This window comes from Ipomoea nil, unplaced genomic scaffold (genome assembly GCF_001879475.1).
Source record: "Ipomoea nil cultivar Tokyo-kokei standard unplaced genomic scaffold, Asagao_1.1 scaffold2701, whole genome shotgun sequence".
Classification (NCBI taxonomy): Eukaryota; Viridiplantae; Streptophyta; class Magnoliopsida; order Solanales; family Convolvulaceae; genus Ipomoea; species Ipomoea nil.
Window position 1 is genome coordinate 522108 of NW_017619129.1, and position 21665 is coordinate 543772.

Below are 21665 nucleotides of genomic sequence, written 5' to 3' on the forward strand. Positions count from 1 at the left end.
ACTGCTGAGGTAAGAGGAGTAGGAACAGTAGAGATAAAACTCAATTCCACAAAGTATCTGTTTCTGTCTAATGTGTTGTATGTCCCCACTATGCGGAGGAACTTGGTCTCAGGGCACTTGTTGGTTAGGGCCGGGATCAAACTTGTGTTTGAATCCGAGAGAATGATCATGACCCGTAGAGGGGAGTACCTAGGGAAGGCTTATTTACGTGGGGGGCTGTTTGTTTTGCCCCTCATTGCATTCACTTCTGCAAACTTTGAAACTTTCATGAATAATCTTGCCACACGTAATGGCGGTTCTGCGTATATTGCTGTTTCTTTTGATGTATGGCATGCTAGATTAGGACACGTTGGTCTCAAATGCATGAGTAGATTAAAAACCATGAATATGCTCTCAAACGTGCAAGATGATTCGCTTTCTCAATGTGAAGTATGTGCTGAAGCTAAACTAGCTAGAAAACCTTTCATTACTGCAAAGCATCATACAACGTGTGCTCTAGAGTTAATACACTCAGACATAGCTGATTTTAAAAATACTGAGACAAAAGGAGGAAAGCGATATTATATATCCTTTATAGATGATTTCACTCGGTTTTCAAAGATATATCTGCTTAGAACTAAAGATGAGGCAGAACAAAAATTTATAAGCTTTAAAACTGAAGTAGAAAATCAGTTAGAGAAAAAGATAAAAAGACTTAGGTCTGACAGGGGTGGAGAGTATGAGTCTACCTCCCTCAAAACCTTTTGTGAAAAACATGGAATCATCCATGAGGTGACAACACCTTATACACCACAACAAAATGGTGTGGCTGAAAGGAAAAATAGAACCCTAAAGGAAATGATAAATGCCTTTCTAATAAGCGCAGGTGCTTCTAACTCCTTGTGGGGGGAAGCTGCATTAACAGCTAACCACGTCCTCAACAGGATACCTCACAAAGGTTATGAAAAAACTCCATATGAGCTATGGAAAGGTTACGCACCCAATCTAAAATACTTCAAAGTGTGGGGATGCCTGGCCAAGGTAGGTCTTCCTTACTTCAAGAAACCTAATCTTGGCCCTAAAACCTCAGATGCAATATTTGTGGGGTATGCAGAAAATAGCGCTGCATATAGATTTATGTATCTAGACGGACACTCTATGTGCGAGGCACGAGAGGCCGAGTTCTTTGAACACATATTCCCACTAAAACGTGGATCAAATACCTATGAAAAAGTCTCGTCCTCACTACCTTCAACTTCTGAAACATAAATTGAGTCAGAAGAACCTAGACGGAGTAAGAGAAAAAGGACCGAGACAAGTTCTGGGCCTGATTTCATTACGTACATTTCTGAAGTAAATGACATTAATGAAATTTCTGATCAGTTTGTGTGTCAGTTAATTCTAGAGGAGGAACCAAAATCCTTTGAGGCAGCTATGCGCTCAGTCGATGCGGTCTTCTGGAAAGAAGCAATTCAAAGTGAGCTACATTCAATCAAATCTAATCACACTTGGGAGGTTATAGACCTACCGAAGGGAGCCAAACCTATTGGCTGTAAGTGGATCTTCAAAAGGAAGATGAGACCCGATGGGTCGATTGAAAGGTACAAAGCAAGACTTGTGGCTAAGGGATATAAACAGAAGTTTGGTGAAGACTACTTCTGCACCTATTCCCCTGTAACGAAAATAGCCACAATACGCATATTGTTTGCTCTAGCGTCTTCTCACAAGTGGCTTGTCCATCAAATGGATGTAAAAACAGCTTTCCTAAATGGAGACCTGGAAGAAGAAATTTACATGTCTCAACCTCCTGGATGCGCCAACCCCGGGCAAGAAGGGAAGGTATGTAGACTAGTAAAATCCCTATATGGGTTAAAGCAAGCTCCCAAACAGTGGTACGAGAAGTTCCACAAAACACTGTTAGATCTGGGATACACGGTAAACCGATCAGATGCTTGTTTGTACTCAAAAGAGATTGAGTCTAGCATTGTCTTGATTTGCATTTATGTAGATGATATGCTAATCTTTAGCTCAAATATAAATGCAATAAAAGAGACAAAGAGGTCTCTGTGTGACAAGTTTGATATGAAAGATATGGGCGAAGCCGATGTGATACTTGGAGTGAAAGTCATCAAAGAGAAAGATGGCTACAAGTTATCACATGGGTCACTACACAGAGAAACTGCTAAAGAAGTTTAACAGTTTTGAAGTGAACCCTGCGCAAACTCCATATGACCCAAGTGCAAAACTCTCGAAGAACACAGAGGCAAGTGTGTCTCAAGAGGAATATGCGAAAATAATCGGGAGTCTGATGTTCTTAATGAACTATACCAGACCGGATATTGCACTTGCGGTAAATCGACTAAGTCGATACACTCATAATCCCAGCGATACCCATTGGAATGCACTAAAGAGGGTGTTACGCTATCTAAAGGGAACGATGAACTGGGGATTGCACTTTTCTGGCTTCCCAGCGTCCCTAGAGGGGTATTGCGATGCGAATTGGGTGAATGATAGTGATGAGGTGAGCTCCACCAGCGGGTATGTTTTTACCATGGGAGGAGCAGCAGTATCGTGGAAATCCACGAAACAGGCGTGCATAGCCAGATCAACGATGGAAGCTGAATTTATAGCTCTTGATCTAGCAAGGCAAGAGGCTGAGTGGCTTAGGGACCTACTGGCAGACGTGCCATTGTGGGGGTCTTCTACGCCGTCAGTGCCCATACATTGTGACTCGCAAGCTGCGATATGCGTAGCCAAAAATAGTGTCTATAATGGTAAGAGGAGACACATAAGAGTCAGACATGAGTCTGTGAGACAACTAATTCTAAGTGGCGTACTTTCACTAGAATATGTGAAATCCGAAAAGAACATTGCAGATCCTCTCACGAAAGGGCTAAACAAAAGAGCTATCCTCGAAACATCGAGGGAGATGGGCTTAATAGCAATACAGTGAGCAAACTTCGAGGTTATATAAACCTGGAATCTAAACACACCTATTCAGAGATAGGCCTCAGGTCAAAGAGTTGACCTTACGAGAAAGACCAAGTTATATATACTTATAGGGTGATTGCTGGTGTGTGAACTGAGTTCAAAATTAACTCTTCTTTCGATAGTTCAAGATCTAATTCACTATCAAAGGAGAAAGTTACTCAAGTCACTACGTGTCAGTTCAAGGTACAACCACTGACATTAAGATCAGCACTCATGCCAGAAATTCCGTCTTCTTCTTGCCACCTTGAATGTGTGGGGGATTGTTGGAGATTACATTTAAGATGGTGGTTTAAAGTGTGTAGAAGGAAGACACTCTTGTCCCACATTGGAAGGATAAGGGACTAATTCCCACCTTTTTAATACCAACTCATTTGGAAGGCTTAAACTATTGTAGAGAGAGAAGGAAAGGGAACCCCACACGCGCGCCGCCGCCGCCCGCCCGGCCCGGTTCGCACGCGCGTCGGGGTGGGGTGGGGTGGGGTGGGGTCAGCGTTTTACTCGGGCTTTATTTTAATTCCGAGTTTTTTTCCTTTTTAGAGGTAGATTTCATGTAGAAATCTACTATCCACACATTAAGTTGTGGTGGAACAAGTCTTCCTATTCTTGTGGGCATTTTCACCACAACTCTTCCTAAAATCGTGGAGCATGAATGGCTGAGAGGGGAGGGGCGGGTATTTTCAATACTATAAATACCCTGCTTCTCCTCAGTTCTATTCACTCATCGAATTCTCTTCTTCTCTTCTGCAATCCTGAGCTTCGGTGTTAACTGGTCGAAAGCAACCGGTAAGACTACAACCGTCTCCGGGAAATTTTTGCTTTTAAGGTAGTGTCTTGCACACGTCACCGATCCCTTCAGGATTCATCCATTCTCAGCCTATAAAAACAGTAGCCCCAGGTCTACGACATATTCTATCCGAATTTTCCCCAACAATCTAAACTTGAGACTTTTCTTCTATCTTTCACTGTCTTTTAGTCATTTTGTGTTAGATTACTTATATCACGGTCCATTTTTGGTGAAGGTCTACACTTGATCAGTTTCATTGAAGGAGGTTGTGGATGCTGCATTGATCAAAGCCATTGAAGCAGTGCCGGATTTGAAGGCTTATTTGGGTGCAACGAGCATACTTATGTAGTATCAAATAAGTAGTACGGAGTATCAATCAAGTAGTATATATTTTTTATGTTTTTTTTTTATCAACCAAACAATAACTGCCCAACATTTCTGCTGTCAGTACCTCAGTAAGCTGTAACCCTCAGAAACTGTGCCCAGCTAGCAGCCCATCATTGGGTAAAAGGATGTATCTCAGCATTTAGCTTCCTAGACCAATTCCCCCATGCTATAAACTCGACTAGCAGGACAAGTCTCAGCTCTTTCAGCCTCACTTGACTAGTCCCACTAGGTTTGTAGAACCCCTCAAGATTGCCCAAACCAGCACTATGATCTTTCATTTCGTTCTTTTTAAAAAAAAGTAATTCCAAAGACTTCCCCGTATAACTTTCACTCCTTTGTATCATTTGTAAGACTAAGACTAAGACTTCCCCGTATAATATATATTATATATTGACAAATTATATTATGGAACTGTGTACACGGTTCCAAAACAGCGTCGTTTTGGTGGAAAACGACTTCGTGTCAATTAAAAAAAATTGTTTTCTTTCGCCATTAACTGCGTTTGTCTTCAGATTCAGCAGTTTCCTTCCCAAACTATATGTTTACAATTATAGAAATCTATGTTCATAATTACTGAACTCTATGTCCATAATTACTTAACCCTATGTTCATAATTATAGAACTCTATGTTCATAATTTTTGAACTCCATATTCACAATTATTGAACTCTATGTTCATAATTTTTGAACTCCATATTCACAATTATTGAACTCTATATTCACAATTACATAACTCTATGTTCATAATTATAGAATTCTATGTTCATAATTTTTAAACTCTAGAAGTCTATGTTCATAATTACTGAACTGTATATTCATAATTATAGAACTCTATGTTCATAATTTTTGAACTCCATATTCACAATTATTGAACTCTGTATTCACAATCACAAAACTCTATGTTCATAATTATAGAACTCTATGTTCATAATTTTTTAACTCTATATATTCACAGCTGCAGAACTTTATATTCACGGTTACGTAATAGTATATTCACAATTTTTGGGGTCGCTAAATTCCTTTGACAAATTAAAAAAAAAAAAATCTGATTGGTGGAGGAAAAACGGTGCCACTAACGGCACCGTTACTCCCGAATTGCAGAACGGCGTCGTATTGGTGTCCACCTTGCAAGGTGAACACGGGTCCATGGCATAACAATTGTTATATATTATGGGTCTTAATTATGTAGTGCAACTGTGCAAGTGGACTAGGCCCATTAAGTAATTTAGTTGGACTAGACATCTATGTTTAAGTATGTATTTCACCATTATGCTTAGTATATTATATATATAGCATCTAAAGTTATGGTACTCATAGTACTTAGAAAATACCAATGTTACTATTCAAGAGACAACACAACAAGTTTTTAACCAGTCCTTTGACTATTAAGTCAAGTATTGAACATAACCTTCCTTGGTGGTGTTGGAAAGTTAACAACTTAACATACTTATTGTTTAAATATATTGTTTCAAATTGAAACTTTCAATAGCTTCAATCTCACTGCACTCCAAACTCTAAATAATGCCTTGTTGGATCCTTTACATTTACTCTAAATAATGCCTTCTAATAACTTCTAAGCTTTTAATCTCCTCTCCACCTTCTTATTATCCTGGCCGGCGGCATCCATTTTGGGACTGGATGCGCAAAACTCCCGGAGCCCTCTCGGCATGTTATTGTACACTTCCCGCCGCCGCTGATACGCCGAGTCGCTGCCATAAGGAACTCTGCGTTGATTTCTAGAAGTGCTTGTGAAAACCTTGTGGCCATTCACCTTCATCGGCAGCCGGTGCCACCACACCAACATTTCGTTCAATAAACCTTCGTTGCCGCTGCTGTTGTACCTGTCAGAACAAATGGTATAAAATGACATTTTGAGTGGCTATATGTAGTACAAATATATGTATGGTCGACCCTCAATATAGTAAGATAAAGATATAAATATATTATAGGCTTATAATGAATAATGAGTGGATTCGGATTCTTTGTAGTGGAAAAGGCTTTTGACTAGTGTGCCCTGGCACCTGCAAGCACAAATGTCTCTAGTTTGTTTGGGTGTCACAGGACTCAAGCTTACAAAACCAGTACTCCTTTTCCCTCATACAGTACTCAATGTTGCACGAGGTGTTAGGCGCTAATCGAGCCCCCGAAGGCACCAATGCGACCGAATAATCTGAGTATTTCGCCTCCACTTTTTCACTCAGGGCTAAGAGTTGTTAGACTGTTATAATCCTCCAAACTAGTTAACTGCTTATGTTAGATGGTTAGTTGAGTACATGACTAGAAAAATATAAAAAAATGAGTAGTGAAATAGGCAAAAAAAAAACCACTCAGTTGTCGAGTTGAACGCCAACTCAACCGAATTGGGTACCGACTCGGTCGAGTTAGGCGTCTGACTCGACCAAGTTAGGCTCTCAACTCGGCCAAGTCAGTGCCTAGTTGGCCAGTTAACCGCTAAGGGCCGAAATCGCCTGGAGGCAGCCATTTTTATCACACTGACAATACCTGTACCAAACAACCTCATACCTGATCTTCTCCATCAGAGCTTCGAATGTGCACCTCGAGGGCTCCACTATCATCACCCCGGAGCTGAAAAAGTGGCCGCCGTCGTTCTTGGCGGCGGACATCTCTGGGTAAACAAAGAACAGGTCCATGTTCTTGAGGACAACAACGTCGGAGTCCACAAACATGACTTTCTCGTACTCCACCAGCTGCTCCCATATCCTCAGCTTACTGTATGCGTCCCTCTCTCCGATGGGTTGAATAATCGGCTTGATCTTCCATCCGGCTTCCTGGAGACCTCGGAGGGTTCTCGGGGAGATTGAGGAATCTGCGAGGAGGACGAGGTCTCTGGTTGAGTTGGATTGAATGATGCTTTGAGCCAATGTAATTGCCCCACAAACATTGGCTTCGGAGGAGTGGAGAACAGTGACGTAGGCTTGTCTTGGTTTGTAGATTTTTCTTTTTGCTGCTACTAAAGCATATCTTCTCCATATTTCTTTTCCTGCGTTGTATATTATGAAAGGAAGAATATAATGTCAATTTGGAGACCCCTATGAATATATGACAAAAATACGAAAAAAAAAAAAAAGAAAAAGAAAAAAGTAAGACCTATATATCAAAAATACAAAATCCCTTCACTTTCCTAGTTTCCTCTTTTCAGAAACTAACATTTTGACAATTTTTTTTTTAATACATTAGGTTTACAGCTTACACTAGACTAATATAATTCTAAGGTCACATAATCCCTGCTCAACAACACTGAGTCTTCATTATCCACCCACTATACTCACAAAGAGTTTTTATCGCTTTTAATCAATTTTTTTTTTGGATTTTGGGTCTCCCATTGACCCCAAATTCATTTTCTTTTAATAATACAAATAATAGAGTTAATTCTATTTTTTTTCTAAATTTATAGGTCACTGTCCATTTTAGTCCTTTTTTTATTAGAACATTCTCATTTAGTTTTAATATTATTGTGACATACATGACCATTTTTAGTACGTCCTCCTTCAACAAAATTGTTGAAATGTTGTTAAATACAAAGACATTTCAATCTTTTTTATACAAAGTAGGTTTAAGCGCTATATTTTTTTGAAAAAATCCATAATTGAAGACCAAAATACCATTGTATTGAACGATATTAAAACTATTTTATTGATAAAGGATCAAAAATAATCATGCTACAATAATATTATGACCAAAAGTGGATGTTCTAATAAATAAAAAAAAAACTTAAAAGTAAATTGCCACCTAGATTTTCTAGGACAAAAAATGAAATTAACTCATCAATAATAATAATAATAATAATAATAATAATAATAATAATAATAATAATAATAATAATAATAATAATAATAATATAAAAAGGGGAAGATTTTTCTAAGAATCGTAAATAAAATTTAATTACTTACCTTGTTCGGCAAATGGACGAGCAAGTTGGCAAGAACCAATAGGCATAACCAGCTTTTGCTTCAATTTTGTTAAGCTCGGCTTGTAAATTCTGACATCTTTTTGATGCCACAACAAATCATTACAACGAAAAATCTCAAACATCGGCTCACATTCCCCAATAAACACTGCATAAACACTCGAGTAAACATCTCGATTATCCAACCCGCATTTCACCAACAAGTTAGCCACAATCAAATTCACTTGTAATCTATAAACATCACTTATGTTTCTGTGACCACACGGCACCCTCGCCACCACCACATTGAGCCCCTTGTAATTCCCAAAATCCGGAAGCGGGATTGTTGGGCAGTCGTGTGGGCCCAAGACATCATCTTCGTCAACCCACTTTGGAAACAAGTGACCCCACTCCACCTTTTCAGAAACGCGTTGAAATTTCACATTTATGATGTCCACATTTTCTTGTCCCAAAAGGTTGAATTCCCAACTCAAAGGGTCCCTCACACTCTGACCGGACAGAATGTCCATATTTTCTGACTGCAATAATCGTTCGCCCTGAAATTCCACACCCAACAAACCTATTCTCATCTTCCTATCCATGAATTCATTTGCCAAGAACTTATACCAGCTTGGCAATTCCCTAAGATTTCTAGGGGAATTTCGAGAGAGATGGCCATTGAATTGGGGAAGAGATTGTTGTGGGGTGGAACGCAAAGTAGAGGTCATGTAGAGGGCAAATAGGGAGAGAATGAGAAGAAGAAGTAGAAAACGTTTGTGATTTGTTAGATAACGCTTAGGAGCCATTTCTAGCCTGGCCTGTTGAATAAAGTGTTGTGCATGATGCAGATATTTATACAATTTAATATTTTCACCAAAAGAAAATGAATACCAAAATGGAAATATTAATCCTACAATATAATAAAGCAGAAGATTTTTTCATTAAAAAAAAATAAATAATTTCCCACCTAATTAAAACTACGTTGTTTTGGAATTTTTTTTTTTGTTTGGTGAAATACGTGACATCTAATCTTCTATTCGCACAAAAAATCAATTCGAAACTACGTCGTTTTCGCTATTTTTTGAAATGTTTGACGGCTAATATTATATTTTCATTTACTTTATATGTTTTGATTTAATGATTTGTAGCCATGCATATTATAGTAACATATTTAATTTTTAATATTCCAATGACAATGTTCAATTCAAATTTAGAGTATACATTCCTTAATATTTTGAATAATAAATAATTGGGAATAGTAATGAAAATCAATGTAAAATAGCAAATAATAATAATAATAATTGTAATTTCAATTCCTATAGTAAATAAAAAGAGTAAATATCCAAAATGGTCCCTCGACTATAGCTAAATTCACAAATTGGTCCTCGCCTTGCAATTTCAATCAATTAAGTCCTTAACTTTGCAATTTTAACACGATTTGGTCCTCCGTCTATTTGACCGTTTGTTGACCGTGATCTTTGAGGATATATATGTAATTTCACGTGCAAAGCTCAAGAGAATGCTCTTGGAGGTGACAGCGCTGTTTCGGAGGGGGAAGTGCTTCTCCGTTTGCAGCTTGGGGATCACGAGCCGGTTCAGCTTAGAGAACGCTCTTGGAGGTGACAGCGCCGTTTCGGAGGGGGGAGTGCTTCTCCGCTTGCTGCTTGGGGATCACGAGCCGGTTCAGCTTGCCTACGTCGCTTGGAGTCACGACTTTTTCGAAGAGCTACTCCAGTGACTTCGCTGATCTATCTATCAAAAGCTATATATATAATCTCCCCGGCATGGGGTGCAGGGCTGGCCTGATCTCGATCGATCTCGCACGTGACCTCCTGTACGTGCACCCCAACTCTAACGCCCTGGTGGTTAGCACGGAGATTATTACGCTCAACTATTACAAAGGATCGGAGAGAGTTATGCTCCCCCCCTAACTGCCACTTCAGAATGGGCGGCGCCGCGTTTCTCGTGTCCAACAAGAAGCGCGATTCGAGTCGGGCTAAGTACCGGCTCATGCACGTGGTCCGCATGCACAAGGGCGCGAACGACAAAGCCTACCGCTGCGTTTACGAGCAGGAAGATCCGCAAGGAAAAGTCGGAATCAAACTCTCAAAAGACCTTTGGTGAAGCCCTCAAATCCAACATAACCACAATCGGCCCGCTCGTTCTCCTGGCGTCGGAGCAGCTCCTCTTCCTCTTCACCCTAATCGACCGGAAAATCTTCAATCCCAAATGGAAACCCTACATTCCCGACTTCAAACAGGCCTTCAAACACTTCTGCATCATCGTCGGCGGCCGCGTCGTCATCGACGATCTCAAGAAGAACCTGCAACTTTTGTTGGAGCACATGGAGGCCCCCAGGATGACGTTGCACCGTTTCGGAAACACGTCATCTTCTTCGCTCTGGTACAAACTCAACTACATTGAATCCAAAGGGAGGATGAAGAAAGGCGACCGGATTTGGTAGATTGCTTTCTACAGTGGATTCAAATGTAACAGTGCGGTTTAAAAATGCAACCGGAACCCTAAAAACCCGACGATGGACCATGAAATTACATATATATCCTCAAAAATCATAGTCAACAAACGGTCAAATAGACGGAGGATCAAATCGTGTTAAAATTGCAAAGTTAAGGACTTAATTGGTTGAAATTGAAAGTCGAAGACCAATTTGTGAATTTAGCTATAGTCGAGAGACCATTTTGGATATTTACTCAAATAAAAACTAATACTGAAACAATACATTTTTTTAACCTGTATATATTGTAATGAAATAACAATAAAAAAAAAATCTTTTGAAATAATAATATTAAAAACTCTACTCCTGAAATACATGAAATAGTAATAATAAAATCTTACTACTGAAATATTTCAGTAATAAAGATATATAGCATCAATATATATATATATATATATATATATATATATATATATATATATATAGAGAGAGAGAGAGAGAGAGAGAAAGAGAAAGAGAGAGTAGGGTTCCAATGAGAACACTTTCTTAGGTGAGAACGTGAGAACAAATCGTGTGCATCCATCTAATATTTTTTAATGGTCTAGATTAGATTAAGTGTGTGTGAACGCGAATTAAATGTGTGCAAACACACTTAATCGCATTTGCACACATTTATTTCGCGTTGGCATACACTTAATCTAATCTAGATCATTAAAAAATATTAGATGGATACACACAATTTGTTCTCACGTTCTCATCTAAACAAGTGTTCGATTGATAAAAAGTTTAGAAGGGGACGGGTTGAATTGAGTTTTCTAAAATGTTACCTTAAAAACAATTTTTAAATCAAATCATACCACCACCCCGAAAGCAAGTGAAAGGCAACTGAAGTCTTAAAATATGTTGTAGTGCGATTTAGTTAAAATAACTTGAAATGTGTTAACGTGTGTACTTGACGGGTTCGATCAGCTGAAATATTAAATGCAGTAAAGTAAAAAGTATAGAGAGTGAACCAAATCCTAGTGTATCCACAAAGTACTTCTAAGAAGATTTCAATAGTATTTTATAGGTGCAAATACAAGTGAACCAATAATAATCCTAGTGTGTCCACAAAGCACTAAGACTTATGGACGATACTTCTGTATCTTTTTAATGCCACAACAAATCATTACAATGAAAAATCTCAAACATTGACTCACATTTAATTTCCAAATAAACACTACATAAACCGTCCGATAAACATCTCGATTATCCCACCCACATTTCACCAACAAGTTAAATACTATTAAATTCACTTGTAATTTATAAACATCTCGTCTTGTTGTGACCACACTGCACCCTCGTTGTCAACACATTGAGTACTTCCCAAAATTTGAAAGCAGAATTGATGGACAATCGTGTGGGCCCAAGACATCATCCTCATCAACCCACTTTAGAAACAAGTCCCCACTCAATCTTTTTAGAAACCCATAAAATTTTCACATTTATGATAGTCCATTTTTTTTTATAGCAAGATGTCAACATTTTCTGATTACAATAATCTTCCCCGAAATTCACATCCACCAAACGTATTCTCATCTTCCTATCTATGAATTCATTTGCCAAGAACTTATACTAGCTTGGCCATTCCCTAAGATTTCTAGGGGAATTTCGAGAGGGATGGCCATTGAATTGGAGAAGAGGATGCTGTGGGCCGAAATACAAACGTGGATACTCATCATTCTTATTTTTCAATTTTAGTTTAATGGTTCAACCCGCCCAATAGCCCCGAATGTAGACACATTCGTACTCTCATCTTTCAATTATAGTTTAGTGGTTCAACTCGCCCAATAGACCCAACAGGGCAAATTATACCGTGGACCATAGTCCACAAAGTATTGTGGATCATGGTCCAAAATGGTGCCGTTTCTTTTAATGAAAAGAAACGGCACCTGATTTGTATAAAGTAGCTTTTTTTTTTTGAAAGGTGTATAAAGTTGCTTTGTTTGTATAACATATCATATTCAGTTTCATTTTATATACACTGCAGTTTTATTTCAACACAACTACAGTCTCATTTCGATATAACTACAGTTTCATTCGATATTATACACTCAAATATGTGAAATTGTTATTCAGTTTCATTTTATATACACTATAGTTTCATTACAACACAACTACAGTATCATTTCGATATAACTACAGTTTCATTGGACAATATACACTCAAATATGTGAAACTGTTATTAAGTTTATTTTATATACACTGCAGTTTCATTTCGATATAATTACAGTTTCATTCGACATTATACATTCAAATATGTGAAACTGTTATTTAATTTCATTTTATATACACTACAGTTTCATTACAACACAACTACAGTTTCATTTCAATTCAATTACAGTTTTATTTGATAATATAAAAACAATGTGTGAGACAGTTTTATTTTAGATACGCTATAGTTTCATTTCGTAATTAACACATCAAAAATACAGGATCGTTAAGATGTAACAACAACCGTTTCTTTACTTAAAAAACGGCGCTGTTTTTGGACTATAGTTCACAAAGCTTTGTGGACCATGGTCCACGATATAACGACTGACCCAACAGCCTGTAGTTAAGGATTAGGGACAACCAAACCCAAAAAAAAAGTCATTATTTAGCTCAAACCAGTAAGCCCAACAATTTTGTAGGGATATGATAGTCTAAAACACAGCGGGAAACATTTGTGCTTTGTTAGATAACACTTAACTTAGGAGCCATTTTTAGCCTGGTATGTTGAAATGTTGAATAAGTGTTGTGCATGATGCAAATTATATAATTGAATATTTTCACCAAAAGAAAATGAATACCAAAATGGAAAATATTAATTGAAGATAATGAATGCAAGGATGCTTTTTGGCATTTTAAAAAGATTTTATTTATAGATTCTTGGTATGTTTTAAAGTATCCAAAAAACAGATTACACTCATGGTTTGTATTTATTAATTAGTTATTGCAAGATTGATTGTCAAATTATATTAAGATGTTACTAATTAAACACATTATACAATTTAGTAAAATTTAGTCCACATATCTTTAAGTGATCTAAACCAGTAAAAAATTTATCTATATATAATACTTACGTGACATTTGGTTCGTGAAATACATTGAAAATTAAATGTCATCTCGTGAATAGATCGATCTATTTCACTGTTTAGTTCAATTTTTAAAGTAAGGAATATAATTCCACATATCTTCATACACATGATTCGAACCCATGAACTCATGACCTTTGGTCTGGCTCTGATACTAAATTAATGTGCTCCATCTCAATTAAAAGCCTAAGCTGATAATTAAATTGCACATTAATGATTATATGCTCAACAAACACGATATTGCGTTATATTTTTAACACGTTATCAGCACGATTGTTCTATATCAATCCTTTCTGAATGGATGTATGCTTGGTGATTGGATTTTACAGTGAAGAAGACTTGGTCTTGTGTTGTCGATTTGTCCACAAATCAAACATTAAGAGCAACAAGATGGCGGAAACCCTCGTCGGAACATCAACGACCGACGTTGTCACCATCACCCGCTTCGACGTTGCCGGCAAGCACAATTGAAGGTTTTAGCGACGCTAATTTAACCACCACCTACCCAGCCACGGCCACGGCGTCCTCGTCATGTATTCTTCCTGTCGTCGCTGGAGCTGGAGCTGCTGCTACGACTGAAGTTCCTCTAATGTTGACTCCCAATCGTTGCTCCTCAAGTCCTCAACTCCTCCCCTATTAGAGAGAAAATATTATTACTTGGAAAACTATTCAAACCCCTTACCTAGTGCCCTGGGGGTAGGGATGTCAATTGGGCTAGCCCACTCGGTTTCGGGCTAGCCCTGTCGGGTTGTCGGGCTAATTGGGTCGGACTAATCGGTTAATTAATATTTTATTCTCGGGTTCTATTTGACCCTAATCCTAAACTTCGGGTTGTCGGGTTAATCGGGCGGGTTGAACCATCTGAACTAAAATTAGAAATTGAAAGTGAGTACTCATATTTAGAGTACGGATAACAACGGGGCGGGAGTGAGAAGTATACTCCCCGTCTCCGTCCTCAACAGGAAATTGAAAATAGTCGCTATCTACGTTTCCGCGGAGAATTTGACGGGGACGAAAAATCCCGTCCTCATCAATTTTTAGTCAAAATATTAGATTAATGTTGTTTTAAATTTTAAAAAACTAAACAATTTAATTTAAATTATATATATATATATATATATATATATATATATATATATATATATATATATATATATATATATATATATATATATTATTTATTTTTAATTATAATAATTATTCCATGTATGTTAGGTTTCATATCACTTCTATAATAAAGAATAGTTTTCAATAGTTCGGGTTGTCAGGTTAGCCCTATCGGGCCACCGGGTTAATCGGTTTCGGACTCGTCGGGCTAATGTGTTTTATCGGACTAGCTCGTTCGGGCCATAGCCCTATCGGTTTCGGTTTTATCGAGTTGGCCCATCGGGTTCAGGCTAAATTGGCATCCCTACCCGGGGGTATTTATACACCAAATGACCAATTAAATGACCATATCAATGCCCATAATTTTGCCTAATGATTACAAGAAACCTAACTATTATAACCACCCCTAATTAAGCCTCCATCATCCAAGGGAATAATGTTTCACCATTAATGAGTAATTGCCACTCCAGCATGTGCAATTGATTGACTGCTTAATTAGCCGACTATACAATTTAACTACCTAAATCGACTAAGTACGCCTAGCCCCAAATCCATCAAAGTTCATTTTTGATTTGGGTCGGATCAAAGTATATTCATATTTCTTAAAGTCCCTCTAGACCTGGCAATTATGTACACGACCCGTTAACACGACACGAAACCGGACATGAAAATAACGGGTTAGTGTTTAGCCTTAACATGTCCCGGGTCGTTAACGGGTTGACCTGTTAAGGACCCGTTATGTTTTGTGTCTTAACGGGTCAACCTGTTAAACCTATTAAGAACCCGTTTAACCCGTTAATATTATCGTGTTAACCCGTTTACACGAACCCGTTTACACAAACCTGTTTAGAACCCGCTAAGAACCATTGTCATGAATGAGATTACAAAAGATATCATGAACATGAGTACATGACTAAGGATGAATTTACTACATTAGGCTAAAATCCTACACCAATTATTGACGTTCAACAATATGAAGTTTTAACTTTTATTGTGTTCAATTTTATTCTAAAACTAGGCATGGACTTCTTTAATTATGATTTTTGGATATTATTTTATTATTTTATGAATGTTATAAATTGAATATTTTTTTAGTTTGTTTGATTGATTTAATTGTAGGTTTTATTTCTTTTATATATAACTTAACTTTAAATTTTAGTTTTTTTTTTAATATATTAATAGGTTTAGTGGGTTTAAACGTGTTTCGTGTCATATCGTGTTGACACGACCCGAAACCTATTAACAAAACGTATCTATCGTGTCAACCCGTTTAACCCGTTAAGAAATCGTGTTCGTGTACGTGTTACAAATTTGGACCCGTTAACCTTATCGTGTCGTGTTCGTGTTTAGCCTTATCGTGTTCGTGTCATTATCGTGTCGACCCGTTAACGAACCCGTATACACGAATTGCCAGGTCTAAGTCCCTCCATCCAAAGATAAATATCCTGGCTTCACCAACTATCTAAGCATGAGTAACAAATTAACAATCCTATTGTTCCATACGTTTTGTTAAGGAGGAAACATTCAACAATATATACTTGCCCTGCAAAAAAGAAAAGAGTCAACAAAGAACAAATGTGTAATTTCTAGAGCACCTCAAGCAACCACCACCCCCATGCAACTGCCCATCCCTTTCCAATTTTCTCAAAATAGCACTCGGCCCCTCAAGCATCAAAATAAATAGATCAGATATGGGATATAGGGTCTCCTTGCCTTAGGCCTCTACTAGGATGGATCGACTTCATTACCCCCAACCTTGATAGAATATGTCACTGAAGATATACATTTCCATATTAAAGAAATCAGTGGGAGTAAAATATTATGTAATTCTAGAGTCTCAAGAAATTGCTTTTAGGCTTCCTTGAACACTGAAATTCCCTGCAAGTCTCTTAGCTTCTCCCTCTCGTCTTTGATATCAAATTTCTCCAGTAATCTAACCTTTGTTTACTCTAGCTATGGCGTCCTTTTTACTTTTGCATGTATCGTATTGTTCGAACTTAATTGATGTCACCATAATGCCAGATGAAAAAGCTAGCCCCCAAAAAGAAAGGGATATAAAAAAGTTTAAATTATATTATAGAGAGGCTGCTAAAAGCTTATCGTAACTGAATATTTGGGAATAATTTTCATTTTTCAAAGACCTACCTACAGTAGTTTTTGTATAATATTCAGCTAATTAAGATTCAACAAGAGAAATGGAAAAGAAATGAAAAACGTAAATGTATTCGTCTAAATATAAATATAGTGCTGATATATATAGATAGATCTAAGCTTTGAATTTCCTGTCCATTTTATTTGGTAGTGGGTGCGGCGCAGAACTCCCGGAGCCCTTCCGGCATTTTATTGTACACTTGCCGCCACCGCTGATACGCCGAGTCGCTGGCAAACTTCTCGTACCCTTCCTTATCCCAATTGCAATCATAATCTTGGCTGCATTTCCATGGCTTCAACCCCAAATAGTGAATGGCGTACACATCATCAGGAAGTCTGTGTTGATTATTCTTCCCGGAAGTGAAAATCTTGAGGCGATTCACCCTCATCGGCAGCCTGTGCCACCACGGGAACACTTCGTTCAGGAAACCTTGGTCGCCGCCGTTGTACGAAACAACCTTTAAACCATATATAATATATAAACATAAATATGCAATCCAACTACTAGTTTAGATTTTTAATTGAAATGAAAAATATATTTCAATTTGATATCAAAGCTAATCTCATACTAAAGGTATAGATTCATATCACCTAATAAAAAATAGACTATAATCTATGGAACCTATCAAAAAGTAATTGATCCACACACGTGAGGTGGGGACTATGGTCCGTGGAGCCCATAAAAAAGTAATTGATCCACACACGTGAAGTGCAATCATTATTGTATGGACTATGGTCCCCACAAGTTGTGTGGACCATATTTTGTATACTGTAAAATAATGTACAATCAGTACAAAAATAATGTACATTTAGTATATTAAAAATGTACTTTTTGTTATGATTCACATAACACTGTGTAGACTATGGTCCACACAATAATTTGCTTGTGAAGTTGCGTGTTGAGCATATATATATATATATATATATATATATATATATATATATATATATATATATATATAGAATAAAGTTCAAATGCGACGGGGTCTTCCCGTGCTGCGGTGCGGCGGAATTCCAGAATACACCACCAGTGTTAACAATATGCACCAACAGTGTTAGAAAAACGCACCACAATGAAATGCAATAAAACATCACAGAATACACAACAGACTCAAAAAAATACACCATATAACTCACCACTCTCAATGGTGTATTTCTGAACCGTGTATGGTGTTTTTACTCACATGGTGTGTGTTTGGTGAAGCAGAGCTCTGTTTACTCTGTTTTTTGTGGTATATTTTCCTAACGTTGATGGTGCATATTTATTGAATATTGGTGTTACCGCACCGTAAGAAATCGCCACACCCTAAAATACTGCCGCACCTGAACTCGCCTATATATATATATATATATATATATATATATATATATATATATATATATATATATATGTGTGTGTGTGCAATCCAACTAGCCGCTTAAACTTTTAGTTAGTTGAGATGAAATACATGTTTCAATTACCTCATGCCTCTTCTCCATTAGGGCATCGAACGTGCACCTCGAGGGCTCCACGATCATCACCCCGGAGTTGAACAAATGGCCGTTGTTCCTGGCGGCCGACAGCTCCGGGTAGACGAAGAACTCGTCCATGTTCTTGAAGACTACGACGTCGGAGTCTACGAACATGGCTTTCTCGTACTCCACCAACTGCTCCCCCCATATCCTCAGCTTGCTGTAGTTCCACTCATTGTAGGCGTCTTTCTCGGCGTGGGGGCTTCGGATCCGTTGGATTTGCTTGATCTTCCACCCCGCTTGCTGGAGAGCTCGGAGGGATTTCGGGGAGATTGAGGAATCTGCTAGGAGGATGAGATCTCTGGTTGAGTTGGATTGTATGATGCTTTGAGCCAATGTAATTGCGCCGCACACATAGGATTCGGAAGAGTGGAGAACTGTGACGTAGGCTTCTCTTGGTTTGTACATTCTTCTTTTTGCTGCTATTAAGCCATATCTTCTCCATAGTTCTTTTCCTGATGATCCAGTTATTTACAGATTAAGAAATGGTAATAATCACTGCAACTTAGTGTTATATTATTCAATTTAATGTTTTTCTTTTAATTTTATGTCATTATGTTTCACTTTTATTTTGGTTAGTGCAATTAGTCACTCATTTAAAATTTTGTCATTCTACTTTTAACAAAGAAGTCTAGCTAACATGTAATTTCCTCGGTGTTTAAACTTCTTGACTCAAGTTGTTGGCTTGATAACCACTAGGTTCAGTTTCAAGTTCAACTCCAACCTTATTGGTATTCCTGGTTTGAACAAATAAGCTAAGATAAGAGCAACTTAAGCCAGTTTACCACTTTGTCATCTTTTGATGACTAAGGTTACAAGACAGAGTTAATTCTCAATGACATTCGAAATGCCAAATATAAAATATAAAATCTAAATAAAAAAATAAAGATAATAAAAGTTATAACGGTAGTAGTGGTATTTTTGTCTAAAAATGCATAATTTAACTCTGATCTTATAGTATAATATATCAAAAAAAAAGTAAAAGGAAAATTAGACATAATAAAGGGGGCAACCTTCATCCACTCTTATTCAATTTCATTTTATATGAACTACAGTTTTATTCGACATTATACACTCAAATATATGAAACTGTTATTCAGTTTCATTTTATATACACTGTAGTTTCATTACAACACAACTACAGTATCATTTCGATATAACTACAGTTTCATTGGACAATATATATACACTCAAATGTGAAACTTTTATTCAGTTTCATTTTATATATACTGTAGTTTCATTACAATACAACTACAGTATCATTTTGATATAACTACAGTTTCATTGGACAATATATACTCAAATATGTGAAACTATTATTCAGATTTATTTTATATCCAATGTAGTTTCGTTACAACACAACTACAGTATCATTTCTATTCCACTACAGTTCTATTTGATATTATACACTCAATATGTGAGACATATTATTCAATTTCATTTTATACATACTGCAGTTTCATTTCAACACAACTAAAATATCATTTTAATTCGATTACAGTTTCATTTGATAATATAAAAATAGTATGCGAGACAGGTTCATTTTAGATAAATTGTAATTTCATTTTGTTATAAACACACAAAAAATACGGACTCTATTAAGATGACAGCCGTTTCTTTACTTTAAATATCACCATTTTTGGACCGTGGCCCACGATACAACGACTCATATCCATCCCGATTGGGTGGAGATTGAGCATTCCATTGGGGTTAGGTGAAATTGTTATTCGTACCAGGAAGAAAAATAATGCCTTAATTAAGAAAATTTTTAAAAGCCAGAAAATTTTGATCACCTTGTAATTGGAAGAAAATATCATTGGCAAAATAATTTGTGAATATTGACATGTAATTTCCAACCACCCCAATCAATTGGAAAGTGATTTAAATTTTAATTTTTTTTTTCTACAAAATTTGTTCATAAAAAATTACTAATTTCCATCCATCAAGGATGACACAACTAAGAAGACATAAAAATATCAATGACCTTGTGATTTAGCAGCATGAAGAAATTTCTCTCAAATGGAAGGTCATGGATTTGAGTTCTAGTGGGGATGGTATTTACTCTTATAGTACTCAAAAAAAAAAAAAATTAGTTCTTTATATATATATTTTAAATTTTAATAGATAGATTCTTGTTTAATGTTGGGTGGGATTAGCTCATTACATTATTAGGAGGTAAAATTAAGAGGGGAAATAACATTACTCTAATAATAATGAAACAATAATAAAAAAGGATAATTATTTTACTATAAACAATTACATACCTTGTTCAGCGAACGGACGAGCAAGTTGGCAAGAACCAACAGGCATAACGAGCTTTTGCTTCAATTTTGTTAAGCTCGACTTATAAATTCTAACATCATTTTGATGCCACAACAAATCATCACATCGAAAAATTTCAAACATCGGTCCACATTCACCGATAAACACGACGTAACCCGTTTGATAAGCATTGTGATTATTCCACCCACATTTCACCAACAAGTTAGCAACTATCAAGTTCACTTGTAACCTATAAACATCTCTCGTGCTATTGCGACCACACGGCACCCTCGCCACTACCACATCGAGCTTCTTGTACTTTTCAAGGTCCGGAATGGGAACCGTTGGGCACTCATCTGGTGGGCCCATAACGTTGTCCTCGTCAATCCACCCAGGAAACAAGTGATCCCATTCGATTTTTTCAGAGACACGTTGGAATTTCACGTTTACTATATCCACGTTTTCCTTTTGCAATAATCCGCCTTGAAATTTCACATTCACCAAACCGATTCTCATCTTCCTATCTATGAATTTGTTTGCCAAGAACTTATACCAACTTGGTAATTCCCTAAGATTTCTATGGGGATTTCGAGAGAGATGGCCATTGAATTGGGGAAGAAGACGATATGAGCTAGAATGCAAAGTAAAGGTGGTGAGGTGGAGGGCAAGTAGGGAGAGAAGGAGGAGAAGAAGTAGGTAACATTTGTGCTTTGTTAGATAAGGCTTAGGAGACATTTTTAGCTTGTTGGACTGAATAAAGTGGTGTGCATGGTGCATATATTTATACCTGAGTTATTAATTTTTTAACCAAAAGAAATTACCACCAAAATGGAAAACGAAAACTGAATGATTGCATGAATTTTTTGGCATTTTAAAAAGATTATATTTACAAATTCTTGGTATGTTTTAGGGTATCCAAAAATTGGTATACATTAATGGCCTGTTTGTATTCAATTTATTGCCTTATTGGTTCTTAACTAATTTTCAAAACATATTAAGATCTAACGAATTAAAC

At 37.0% G+C, this 21665-nt stretch overlaps 2 protein-coding genes and 1 pseudogene across 2 annotated transcripts; 1 reads left to right on the forward strand and 2 right to left on the reverse strand.

Moving 5' to 3' along the window:
• Positions 1 to 5569: 5569 nt before the first annotated feature.
• On the reverse strand, positions 5570 to 8813 carry LOC109155367 (putative UDP-glucuronate:xylan alpha-glucuronosyltransferase 4). Its single transcript, XM_019303049.1, has 3 exons — positions 8052 to 8813; positions 6664 to 7141; positions 5570 to 5981 (listed from the first exon to the last, which is right to left on the reverse strand). The coding sequence occupies exons 1-3, from the start codon at positions 8773 to 8775 to the stop codon at positions 5714 to 5716; spliced, it is 1470 nt and encodes a 489-aa protein (XP_019158594.1). The 5' UTR covers positions 8776 to 8813; the 3' UTR covers positions 5570 to 5713.
• Positions 8814 to 9236: 423 nt separating this feature from the next.
• LOC109155329 lies at positions 9237 to 10574 on the forward strand (annotated as a pseudogene).
• A 6300-nt stretch (positions 10575 to 16874) lies between these two features.
• On the reverse strand, positions 16875 to 21385 carry LOC109155330 (putative UDP-glucuronate:xylan alpha-glucuronosyltransferase 4). The gene is made up of 3 exons (XM_019303016.1): positions 20653 to 21385; positions 18338 to 18843; positions 16875 to 17334 (listed from the first exon to the last, which is right to left on the reverse strand). The coding sequence occupies exons 1-3, from the start codon at positions 21383 to 21385 to the stop codon at positions 17017 to 17019; spliced, it is 1557 nt and encodes a 518-aa protein (XP_019158561.1). The 3' UTR covers positions 16875 to 17016.
• Positions 21386 to 21665: the final 280 nt, after the last annotated feature.

What these genes read in the sequence shown, in the direction of transcription:
- LOC109155367 (XM_019303049.1), bottom strand. Translation starts at nt 8,775, where the DNA reads ATGACCTCTACTTTGCGTTCCACCCCACAACAATCTCTTCCCCAATTC. An exon ending in TCGTCCATTTGCCGAACAAG is followed by an intron (nt 7,142 to 8,051) that starts GTAAGTAATTAA and finishes TATACAACGCAG; the next exon opens with GAAAAGAAATATGGAGAAGA. An exon ending in GCTCTGATGGAGAAGATCAG is followed by an intron (nt 5,982 to 6,663) that starts GTATGAGGTTGT and finishes TTGTTCTGACAG; the next exon opens with GTACAACAGCAGCGGCAACG.
- LOC109155330 (XM_019303016.1), bottom strand. Translation starts at nt 21,385, where the DNA reads ATGTCTCCTAAGCCTTATCTAACAAAGCACAAATGTTACCTACTTCTT. An exon ending in TCGTCCGTTCGCTGAACAAG is followed by an intron (nt 18,844 to 20,652) that starts GTATGTAATTGT and finishes CTGGATCATCAG; the next exon opens with GAAAAGAACTATGGAGAAGA. An exon ending in TAATGGAGAAGAGGCATGAG is followed by an intron (nt 17,335 to 18,337) that starts GTAATTGAAACA and finishes TATGGTTTAAAG; the next exon opens with GTTGTTTCGTACAACGGCGG.